This window comes from Pavona decussata, unplaced genomic scaffold, assembly GCF_977016875.1.
Source record: "Pavona decussata unplaced genomic scaffold, jaPavDecu1.1 SCAFFOLD_336, whole genome shotgun sequence".
Classification (NCBI taxonomy): Eukaryota; Metazoa; Cnidaria; class Anthozoa; order Scleractinia; family Agariciidae; genus Pavona; species Pavona decussata.
In genome coordinates, this window is record NW_028145724.1 from 764242 (window position 1) to 776881 (window position 12640).

General features: G+C 45.5%; 2 protein-coding genes across 2 annotated transcripts; both read left to right on the forward strand.

The window, feature by feature from the left end:
• The first annotated feature begins 5589 nt into the window (after positions 1-5589).
• On the forward strand, positions 5590-8696 carry LOC146453360 (uncharacterized). Its single transcript, XM_085096742.1, has 2 exons — positions 5590-7812; positions 7971-8696. The coding sequence occupies exons 1-2, from the start codon at positions 5590-5592 to the stop codon at positions 8694-8696; spliced, it is 2949 nt and encodes a 982-aa protein (XP_084952868.1).
• On the forward strand, positions 8693-10390 carry LOC146453361 (uncharacterized). Its single transcript, XM_085096743.1, has one exon. It carries the CDS (start codon positions 8693-8695, stop codon positions 10388-10390), a length of 1698 nt encoding a protein of 565 aa, XP_084952869.1.
• The last annotated feature ends 2250 nt before the right edge of the window (positions 10391-12640 follow it).

Here is a 12640-nt window from a genome sequence, read left to right on the forward strand (position 1 = left end):
ATGACATGTTGATTTTTCGACCTCGTGCTTTAAAACAACGTGCGCGATAGCTGCTGGGAAACCTAAACCTAAAGAGCCCTGGAGCGAGGCTGCCACCGGAAGTGGCCTCTCCATCTTCACCCCTAGTGAGTTTACGGACTGAAACGAATGACCATTTACAGCAGTTCCTAGGTTTAAAATAACGACAACGAGTAGGTTCTAGACAAAAGGATGTCTTAAGTGTTTACAGTCTTTATAAGGTCCTTTACTGTTCATTTAGTCAAGTAGACGCTTCCAATAAGCACAGCTTTGCAGCTGGGTGCATCAAGATTCCATTTGGAGTCTTCACTTCTGCCATATGCACTCTGCCATCACTCCCTGGGAAAGTCTTGAGAATCCATCCGAGAGGTCAATGCGAGCGAGGCGCATCATCATTCTTCAGGAGGGTAGGATCCCCTTCTTGTAAATTTCTCTGTTCTTTATTCCACTTAGAACGGGTGGTCAGGCTAGGTAATACTCCTTCCACCACCGACGCCATAGCATATCGGCTAGGGCTTGCGCCATTCTCCACCGCTTGCGACTATCAACTTGTCGCTCCTCAAATTGACCTGGAGGGTTGTTAAGAGATGCTCTTCTAATCAGAAAGTGGTTTGGTGTCAATGCTTCATAGTCGTTCAAGTCATCACTGACTGAAGTTAGCGGGCGGCTATTTAGTACAGCCTCAGTCTCAACAAGAACTGGATGGAGTGTCTCCTCTGGTCTTTAATGACAGTCTTCATGGCTCTCTTGACTTGTTTTACTAGTGACTCAAAGATTCCTCCCATATCAGGGGACGATAGTGGGTTAAAGAATCAGGTGTTCCCTCGGTGGGCTAGCTCACCAGCAACGCTTTCTTGACTTAACTACTTCAATGCTTCCTCCAGTTCTCTCTTAGCTCCAACAAAATTAGTTCCATTGTCGGAACGCATCGTCTTGGGACTGCCTCTACGCCTTCGAAATCTCCTCAACTCCATGATAAACGAATCAGTACTTAAGTCTCCTGCTAGCTCTAAATGAACTCCACGGGAGGTAAGACATGTAAAGATGCAACCTCATCTTTTCTCGGTGCTTCGCCCTCTCTTAACGCTCATGGGACCGAAATAGTCCACTCCAGTATTTGTAAACGGAGGTTCCAAAAGCGCAAGTCTTTCTCTGGGTAAGTCTGCCATCACAGGCGCTTTGGATCAGTTTTCATTCTTCTACAGTAGAGGCAATCATTGATGATCTTCTTAGTAAGCGATTTTCCTTGGGGAATCCAAAACTGCTGACGCACAAGGACCAGAGTATGTTCTCTCCCAGCATGCAGATGTTTCTCATGAAGATCTTGAACCAGAATTTTTAAAATTGGATGTGCTGGGGAAAGAATCACTTGGTGCTTTGCCTCAAATGGTATGGAAGCTTTGTTGAGGCGACCTCCGACTCTGATAACTCCGACTGGGAGAATGGGCTGCAGCGGAAGTAGTGAACTGTTGTGAGGTAGGACCCTGTTGGCTTTAAGATCTTCATAGTCCTCTTTATTTGAACGACTCAATCTGAACTAACTGATATAAGGCTAGGGAGGCCCCTTTAAAATCATCGGCACACAACGTTTTCCCCTCTCGCTCTGGGGGTGGACATTTCTTCTTCACTTTACACTTTAACTTGAACTTGTACCTCATCCACCAAGCATACACGCGCACCAGCTTCAGGCATGGTATAGTCAAGGTGTTCATCGGAGCTAGTCTTGTCTTACTCATTATGAAACTCACATTTACATGTCCACAACTAATTGTTAGGAAATAGGCTACGGCCCAATGGCCAATCTCCGAGGCGTCACAGAACACGTGTAGTTGCACATCTTGGCATTCATCCCGGTGGAATCCATACCACCTGGAAACTGCAATAATCTGAGATGACTTCAAACCATCTTTTCAGCTTTGCCAGCTCTGGAGAATTTCGTCAGGTAGCTCTTCATCCCAGTCTATTTGGCGCCTCCACAACTGATCCATCATCTCCTGTATGATCAGCTTTCCCCTAATCACATATGGTGCAGCAAAACCAAGGGGATCAAACACGCTACTTGCGGCACTCAATATTCCCCTCTTAGTGTCAGGGAAGCCACTCTTCACTGGTTGCAGACACAGGAAATCTTGTTCTGTGTACCACTTGACACCAAGGGCTCTTTCTTGTGGCAGTTCTTTTCAATCAAGATCAACAGTGTTACATGCCACTACAGAGGAGGGGATCGCTGCTAGGAATTCTCGACTGTTCGACGTCCACTTTGTGAGTCTGAATCCTCTTGTTGCTAGGAGTTCAATTGGCTGCTTGGCTAGGTTTGTAGCACCATCAGAATTTGGTTTCGAGGATAAAAGATCATCCATGTAAAAGTTATGCAGAACGGCATGAACTGCATTTTTACTAAACGTCTCTGACTGATCAATGGCAGTCCTTTGTAATGCATAGTTGGCACAACAGGGTGAGTTAACAGCACTAAACACATGCACTGTCACTTGGTACTCATCTGGAAGTCTAGTGTCATCTAAATCTCTCCACAGAAAACGTAACGAGTCACTGTCGTCTTCACAAACTCCGACTTGATGGAACATTTGTTCCACATCCGCCATAATCCCGATCTTTCCACTTCTAAATCGCATGAGGATTCCTACCAAATTATTGAGCAAGTCAGGACCAGTGAACAGCTTGTTATTCAGGCAAACTCTGTCATATTTTGAGGCTGCATCAAAAACGACACGAATCTTCCCTGGTTTGTTGGGGCTCAGTACTGCATGGTGTGGGAGGTACCATGTCTTTAAGGTCATTTCCTTTGACTCCTCAGGTGTCAATTTGTAAGCATGTCCTTAACTGTTTATCACGTCCTGGTACTTCCTTGCCAGCTCTGGATTCTATTTGAGTTTCCTTTCAGTAGAATGGAGACGTGAAACAGCCGTAGCGCGATTGTTTGGCAAATTTGGCTCGCCTTACCACAACAATGCTGATTTGTATTGACCTTCTTCCTTCACTGTACTATTTTCTAATATTGACAGAGCTCTTCTGTCTTCAGCGGACATGCCAGAATCAGGGGGGGGGGGGGGGGGAGCTTGCTTTGTAACATGGGAGTCTATCTCCCAAAATCGCTCAATTTGGTTCTGCAGTTGAGTTTCTTGATCAGTTACAAGGAAGTTGGCATTGACTGTGTCACAGTGTCCATTGTCCACATTTCCAAACAAGGTCCACCCTAAGGGAGTTTTTACAGCAATAGGCTCATCCCGCCGCCCTTGGCGAACTTCCAGGTGAATCAGTAAGTGAGCCATGTCAGACCCAATCAGAACTATCACATCACTACCATCAAGTTCAGGAAGGTCAATGTTCAACAACTGGTTCCATTGGCCTTTTCCTTTGACACCTTGACAGATGGGACATTGAGATTGCCAATAACCTATGCCCCTTGTAAAGAAATCAGTTGAGGATGGTCTTTAGATGACAAGAAGAAACTTACTCTGCTTAAGTTCTGGAACTTGGCATCAGAGCCAACTGTATTTAAAGTTAGCTGGTGTGTCTCACCCCCAAGCTGCAGGTGGTCTGCTAAGTCCTTTCTAATCAAGGTCGAGTCGCTCCCAGCATCAAGGACAGCATACGTGTCGACTACACCACGATAGCTATGGATTTGAACTGGCAAGAGTTGAAGGAGGACCTTTCTCCAAGGCTGAACACTTACTTGGTTGATGCTTCGAGGGACATCGGATGGAAATAGAGGGGAGCTTGTATTGGGTACCAGTGGTTGAGCACTCTCTTTTGGCGAGATTGATGACTGAATATCGGTGCTTTCGCTGTAAGCTGAACTATCAGTATGTGGATCGCTTTGACGATCTTCATGCAGGAGAGTGTGATGTGGTCGGCTGCAATGCTCTCTAAGACAACGGTTTGTACTTGGACATTCTTTCGATTGATGGCTTGCTTTCAGGCAATTAAAGCAAAGTCTGTGATCCCACGCAATTTGTTCCCTTTCCTGCAAGGCTTTGGACTTAAAAACAGGAAAAAACGCAACACGGTGTCTGTCTGAACAAACAACGCACTTCTGTTCACAAACATGGACTGAGTTCCCGACTTCCTTCTTGCGCGGCTGCACTTGAGGTAGTTTGGGAGGCTTGGTAGTCGTAGCGAGAGAATGCATCTTCAAATTTGACTTTGGTTTCATACATGACTGCTTCTTGTTCCATTCTTCACATATGAAATCTTCAAGTGGGTTGAATAAGGTGTCGACTCTTTTGCAAAGCCAGGGTAGCTCTTTCAGCATGACCATCAATATGTTCGTACCATCTCACTCTGAGGTTAGTGGGTAACCGCATAGTAGCCCTACTTAGATACTCTGGTGTTAAGAGTATAGCAGACTAGCCTATCTTGACGCACCAGGTAGTGCAAGCTTTCACTTGATAATAATAATAATAATCACGCAATGCCTGCTTATCATTTGGAGTCACACAAGAGTTATCAAGCTTGTTCTTTAAGTAGGCTGATGCCACACTGCTGGGGTTGCCAAATTGTCATTTTAGTGTTTTGAGGGCGGTTGGGTAACTATGGCCAGTCACACCCAAACTTTCTATGGCTTTCTTTGCTTCACCGCTGAGATTTTGGAACAGATAAGACATTCGATCATAGTCAGTCAGTGTTGTCTTATTATGGATCTGGTCACGAAATCTCTCAATAAATTTGGGCCACTCAATTGGCTTGCCTGTACCGGTGAAAAGATCAAGTGGTGGTAAGCGTTGCGTTGCTGCTTTTGTGCTCCGAGCAGTGCTATACCGGAGTCTGTCAGTGAGCATTGAGACTTTCGGCAAAAACAATTTGCTGGCCATCTATCAGCCTGTCAATAGATGCATCTACAGGTTCTCCCGTAGGGTCTACTTGAGCTGGTCGATGCAGAGGGTTTGACTTAACCCGACTTGAGTGGGGAGTTGAAGTACTTCTGGAACTTGGGCCCCACAACGGTGTACTGCTTGGGAAAGAGTGATTCAATGGACTTTCAAACTTTGGGTCATGAGGGTAATAGGCTTGGAAACTATTACTGACAGCAGGTGATGTACTAACACATGTAGGTCTTGACGACAAAGGAATATCTTGAGGCGTTTGGCTACTCAGTCTTTCTGGATACTCGATTTCAGCTTTCGTTGACCAAGTAACTGATGTGACTGGAGGTGCGTATATATTACTATTGTTAGAAATGATTGACAGTTCATAGACACGTGATTTGGACCTCATGCTTTCGCAAGCTAGCTAGGTTTCAGTTTTCATTACAATCTTGTACGATTCTCGCGTAGCCTGCGTAGCTGGCGGTTTTTGTTGATGGGCGGGAAAGTCGGGCAGAAACGAGTGGTGCGGCTGCGGGGGAAATGGGGCGAGATCCGCGACAGACGCGGCGAAGCCCCATTTCCCATTTCCCCATTTCCCCAGCTCTCGCCCCATTTCCCCGCGGCTTCGCCACTCGTTTCGGCCTTTGTGCCTGCCCAATAACAAAAACCGCCAGCTACGCAGGCTAAATTACCGCAAGAAGTACGAATTCAAGTCGCTAGAAACACGGCTCAAGAGGTCTGGCAAATGTCTGGCATATTGGATGTGATTCGACAGGAAGTTGAGGCTCGAGAGATTAGCGAAGGTGTAAAAGTGAACGCTGACAAACCTAAACAAACATACAATCAGATGAAAACACCGTCTGCTGCAGCTCTTATCGCAAAAGTTAACGAAAGCACGCGACCCTCGCCAGCTGGAACCCAAATTAAATGTGCTTATTGTGGTGGCGGTCATTATTCAGCTTCTTGTAATCGTGTTACCGACCTGCAAGCTCGTTTGGAAATTCTCCGAAGAGATCGAAGATGTTTTGTTTGCTTGCGGTTCGGTCATCAAAGCAGCTCGTGTAGTTTGGGCTGTCGACGTTGTAACGGAAAACACCACCAGTCCCTGTGTCGTCAAACGAATTCACCGAGAGAGTCATCTACCCCAAACGAGTTTTCGCAGAACACGCAGACTCTTGTGAGTCACGCAATGGACAGTCACGTAATGGATGGTCGTACAATGGATGGTCACGCAATGGGCAGTCACGTAATGGATGGTCACGCAATGGAGGGTCACACAATGGATGATCACGCAGCAAACACACAACCTCAGAGAGTCACAACAACCGCCAGTTCTGAAACGAAAGGACACGTCTTATTGCAAACCGCAACTGCGCTCGCAACAAATCAAGATGGATCGAAATCCACAAGGGTGAAAATATTGTTCGACTGTGGAAGCCAACGTTCTTATGTAACAGATAATCTCAAGTCTAGGCTTAGCCTGAAACCAGCAAAGACGAAAACTCTTCACCTCAACACATTTGGAGAAAGGAACTTTCGAAAACAAAAATGCGATGTTGTAACTTTGCATCTTGAGAGCTGCAACGACGAGACTCTGAAGGTTTCTGTCCTTAGTTTTCCTGCTATTTGTTCACCGCTCCCGACAAGAGTAGACACAAGCAGCTACCCGCATTTGCAAGGACTGCAATTAGCGGACTGCTCCGATTCCCAAGATTCGATTGATGTCCTTATTGGATCTGACCATTACTGGGACTTCGTAACCAATGAAATCGTGCGCGGAGACTTTGGTCCTTCTGCGATCAATAGCAAGTTCGGATGGCTGCTCTCAGGGCCTACGGAGTTCGCTACTAGTTCTGAAACAACTGTGACAAACCTGATCATATCGGGAAACAGCAATGGTTTGTTCGACCACACCCAAGACCCCCTCGTTGACACTTTGAAGCAGTTCTGGGAAACTGAATCTATCGGAATAAAAGGAGAATTGGAATGCGAGCAGTCAAGTGATTGTTTCAACGACAATGTGCGATTTAATGGTGAACGTTACGAAGTGGAACTCCCGTGGAAGGAGAATTGTCCTATCATATCGAGTGATTACGAACTGTGTGTCAACCGTCTCAAATCTCTGCAACGAAGGTTGTTGAAGGAACCAGAGTTAATTCAGGAATACGATCGAATCATTGAAGATCAAATTAGCCAGGGAATTGTGGAAAAGGTCCCCGCAGAACAAGGCGAAGTAAACGAAAGCGAAACTGTGCATTATTTACCGCACCATGGTGTGATCCGAAGAGATCGAGAAACGACTAAGTTGAGAATTGTGTATGACGGATCAGCTAAACCACCTGGACGCAATCACTCCTTGAACGATTGTCTTCAAACTGGTCCTAATTATACACCGCAGTTGTTTGACACTCTTGTTAAATTTCGCTGGCACAAGATTGGTCTGACAGCCGATATCGAGAAAGCATTTCTGATGGTTGGAATAAACGAAAACGACAAGGACATGCTGAGATTCTTGTGGTTTAAGGATCCTGGCGACCTGAAATCCGAAATTGAACATTTGAGATTTACGAGACTGGTGTTTGGACTGAGACCATCGCCAGCTATTTTAGGATCGACGATTCGACACCATTTAGACGCGCAACTATCAGAGGAGTTCAAGATGGAATTGATCGAGCGGTTAAAGAATTCCCTGTATGTGGATGATCTCGTTACCGGAGAAGCGAACGATGATGAGGTGTTGGATTTGTACTCGAAGTCCAAATCAATTATGCAGCGAGGTGGATTCAATTTGCGAAAATGGAACACTAACTCGACCGTTGTACGAGAGGCAATCAACCGATCAACTGAGGGAGTGACGCCCCCATCTGTATCCGAAGGCATGAAGTCTGTCACCGAAGAAGATGAATCCTATGCAAAGGCCACAACAGGTCCACCAGTCAATGACGACAAGACCGCTGACAGCAATATTGTAAAGGTGTTGGGCTCAATTTGGAATACTGCAACACGTTCGACTTGTCTGATCTTTCAGAACAAGCTAAGCTGCTTCCGACTACAAAGCGATCGTTGCTGAAGATCTCGGCTAAAATATTTGATCCGCTTGGACTGTCGAGCCCATTTACTATACAGTGGAAGGTCTTATTTCAAGTACTTTGTAATGAGCGCACCGACTGGGATGAACAATTGAGTGACGAACACTTGAAGAAATGGAATTCACTCATCGCCGAACTTAAAACACTGAACAGTGTTCGCATACCGAGATGTTACTTCGACAGCCATTCCGCAAGTCTGCTGAAATCAGCGCAACTTCACTGCTTCAGCGATGCGTCTGAAAGGGCATACGCAGCGGTCATTTATCTTCGCTCGCTTTACGAAGATGGACATGTGGAAGTCAATTTAATCGCATCGAAGACCAAGATTGCACCGTTAAAGAAACAGAGCATCCCCAGGCTTGAGTTACTTGGCGCTACGATTCTGGCACGACTCGCTAAAACTGTGCAGAACGCCTTGCCCCAGAAGTTAGAAACTGTGTACTGGGTCGATTCCATGACAGTCTTATGTTGGATCAGGAATACAAGGCCATGGAAACAGTATGTCATGAGCAGGGTGCAAGAGATCCGTGAGAGCACCCCTCCAGCGTCGTGGAATTTCTGTCCCGGCGAACAGAACCCAGCCGATATCCCTTCGCGTGGAATGACAGCGAGCGAATTGGTTACCGAGGACAAATGGTGGAAGGGTCCAGAATTTCTGCACAACGTTGAAGAAGAATGGCCACGTGAGGACAACGCCCACTCCGACATGAAGAAGAATGGCCACGTGAGGACAACGCCCACTCCGACAACGAAAATGCCATGAAAGAAATTGCAAAGAATCCTGCAAATATTACACATGTTTTGGTCAGTGGTGAACAAGTGCGACAGACTGGCTTACATCAAATCATTGATGCCAACCGCTACAGTAGCTTGACAAAATTGTTGCGGATTACTGCTTACGTCCTTCGATTTGCGAGGAGATCAAAGGAGAAGAGAGGTCCCGAATTGAACGCAGAAGAAATCCGATCTGCCGAAGAACTGTGGATTAAGTCCATACAGAACCAATCATTTCCAGAGGAAGTGTGCCATTTGATGTCGACAAGAAAAACGCCCGCTCCAATTCTTGTGCGACAGTTTGACCTCTACATAGATGAGAGAGGTATCGTGCGATGCAAGGGTAGAATTCAGAACAGTTCACTTAATCAAGAAGCCAAAACTCCAATGTTGTTACCTTCAAAGCATTACGTGGTGGATTTGATTATCGGTGACCATCACCGGCGGATGCTGCACAGTGGAGTAAACACAACGTTGACGTCTGTAAGAGAGCGGTTTTGGATATTGCAAGGAAGACGAGCTGTCAAAGGGTGTCTACGAAGATGCGTGACGTGCCGAAAGGGGCAGGGACAGCCATTCCCACTACCACAGCCACCCGATTTACCCGAGGAACGAGTTTCTGATTGTCCACCTTTCACACACACAGGTGTGGACTTCGCAGGTCCTTTATACACGACAGATAAAGGTGGAACAAATGCAGATGAAGCTAAGACATACGTTTGCCTGTTTACGTGCGCCTCTACTAGAGCCTTTCACTTGGAGCTAACAAAACGACTGAGTGCCGAAGCCTTTCTATTGGCTTTTCGCCGATTCACTAGCAGGAGAGGTTTGCCAGCCACATTACTATCGGACAACGCCAAGACATTCAAGTCTGCTTCAAAGGAAGTTGTGAAAATAGCAAGAGCCCAAGAAGTTCTCCATTACATGGCAAACAACGGTGTAACGTGGAAATTCATTGTTGACAAAGCCCCATGGTGGGGCGGATTCTGGGAACGTTTAGTTCAAACCGTAAAGAGACCGCTCAAGAAAGTGATCGGACGGAGTTGTCTGAGTTTCGAAGAGCTCAGTACCCTACTTACAGAGGTGGAATGTGTCGTTAATGCTAGGCCTCTAGCATACGTTTACGATGACTTGGACGGTGTGAACTTTGCGCTAACTCCTTCACACTTGATCAATGGTCGACGCTTGCAGAGCACTCCCAATTCAAGCCACTTTGAAATTGTTAGCACCCATGACACGCTGACGCGACGGTCGCAGCACCAGAAACGCCTGCTGAATCAGTTTACAGCTGCCTGGAGAAATGAGTATTTGGTGAACTTACGCGAAACACACGCTACGAATTCGAGGAGAAAGGGAGAGAATCCAGAAATTGCTGTTGGTGACGTCGTACTGCTTCAGAAGGATTCGACCAAGAGAGCACTGTGGAAATTAGCGATCGTCAAACAATTGCTAGCAGGAGGTGACGGCCAGGTTAGAGCGGCAGCTGTGCGGGTAGCAGATACCGGAAACTTACTCAAGAGGAGTGTCAAGCATTTGATTCCAATCGAAGTGAAGGCCAACGTTGAGCTATTGCCGCAGCCCGAGAATTCAGTTCGGTCTGAACAAGGAACAGTAGCTGTTGATAGCAGACCTCGAAGGAGGGCGGCGATTGATGGAGAAATTCTACGGAGACTGAGATCATAAGAACTTTGACTATTTTAATTTTGCTGAACGTTTTCGTGTTTTAATTTTCTCGAACTTTGCAGTATGTTGCAATGGAACTGAGACCACAAGTGGTCTTCAAGAACTCATTAATTTGCGGGCTACATTTGTTGTATTTGTTTTGTTATTTCACAAGTACATCTGTATCACTAAGTTGAACAGATGCGGGGAGTGTTAGAAATGATTGACAGTTCATAGACACGTGATTTGGACCTCATGCTTTCGCAAGCTAGCTAGGTTTCAGTTTTCATTACAATCTTGTACGATTCTCGCGTAGTTATGGTGGAATTCGAATCGAACGATTAAACAAGTTAAAACTGGTGGTGGACGAACTCGTAATATTTGACAACTATAGACAACCAATGGTTGGGGAAAGTTCAAATGATGACATGATGACACTGTATTTGTTTGAAGATCTGACCCTAAACTCACAGGAGTAATTATATGCTAAGATATATATTCACTTCCTTGGCTGAATGGGTCTGGCTGAGTTGAGGTGCACCCACCACCGTTAGGTGCATAAACCTCTAAAACCTTTGGCGGTAAACACCTGGCAACTGCAATTACTGGAGTATTTGCATACAACATGAACATGTTGATTTTAGTAACTTGAGTGGCGCTACCGTGGGTTGGTTTATTAGTTTTTTCCCGTTTTTTTCCTCGTTTGTCCGGTGCCGTAAATATCACAAGTCATGACGAAATGGCGCCGCCGAGCTTCAAATCTCGGTGGATTTACTTTGTGGCACCACAGGTCGCCCAAGCTCTAATAAAGACCCTTGTTTGACCTTTGTAATTTGAGTGTCACGATGAGTTACGCAATGGCGTAAATTATAAGGACCCTTTGAGGGTTTGCTTGGAAATTTACGAACGTGTTTAGGAGTCGAAAATGAAGGGCATGAATTGAACAAAAATGGCTTACCTTGCCTCCTTGATATCTTTCCAGTGTTTGTGTGTCGTATTTTGGCCATTTCAGCGCGATTCAGTGGGTTTTAGGTTCGCTGTTTTCCTCTCTATATATATCTCTATATATACAGCTTGGGCTACCTGTGGTTGCACAACGGCCGCCGAGCTACACAACCCGGTTTGATGCCATGTGATGCACCAGGAGCTGCACACATTTTCCAAAGGCAGTGACGAATCTCAATCATGCTGAAAAATATGAAGACTTAATCCAAAGTAAAATTTTACTCAGCGTGTTTTACTTCCCGATAGTAGACCTGCGGCAAACTTTTAAAGGATGATAGTAAACGTTCAGCAAAAACAGAACCTCAGCCAACGGTTGAAAATGCGGTGTGTCGACACAAAGGCAATCTAAAAAAAACCTCGCTTCTAAATAATGCACAGAACACCCAACACAAGTTAGGGGTTGCGTTCTCGTACCTCGAAAGTAATTATAACAAAATGCCTGGAGAATACACTATAAAGACCGATAAACAGTAAGAGACATTTGATCGTGACAAGTGATATCACGCTCGATGCGGTTCACCAGCTAAAAGAACGTGAAAGCCTCCTCTACGCTTGGTCTGTACCTTTACGCATTCTGCTCTTATTCTTTACTTGAGTCAATCATATCTCCATGAGACTGTCTCATTTCCCTCTGGCGCCAGCCAGGTGAATACTACCAGCTATCAATTCTCAAAGGCCATCCATCAACGCTGGGTTTTTAAACGCATTCCAAACCTGCCTGCGCCTTTCTATAACACTTTATTAATACCCGTTTGAAACTGTCTTATACATTTTGAGGGTGGAATGACACTTAATTTCATTCCTTCGTAATATCAGTTGCTGAAACGACGTGTTAAAATTCTAGCTCTCTAAGCTTTCTCTAAACTCGGGTGTGTGCGTGTGTGTGTGTGTGTGTGTGAGGGAGGGGGGGGGGGGGGGTTCTCCCATAAATTTCGGATAGGTGTGTGCGCCCAGGTTCTTAACCCTGACCCTATTAAATTTACGGATAAGACAAACGAAAATTGATACTCTGTTTAAGATCCAATCCCGAAAAATGACACCCTCTATATTCAGGGGAAAAACAAAACTAATAATTTAATGTCGTGAACGGCTTTATTTCGTTCCTGAACATCGGAAGTTAAGCATCAAGCCTAGTTTATTAATATGCCATAATAACGGTTAACCATGGAACATCTTTCAGAAAAGTTTTTTCACTACTGTGACAGTGCTATGCTAGCGGGCTGGCGGAATTGCTTCTGCGCGCGTAAGAGTTTTGGCGGAGAAATC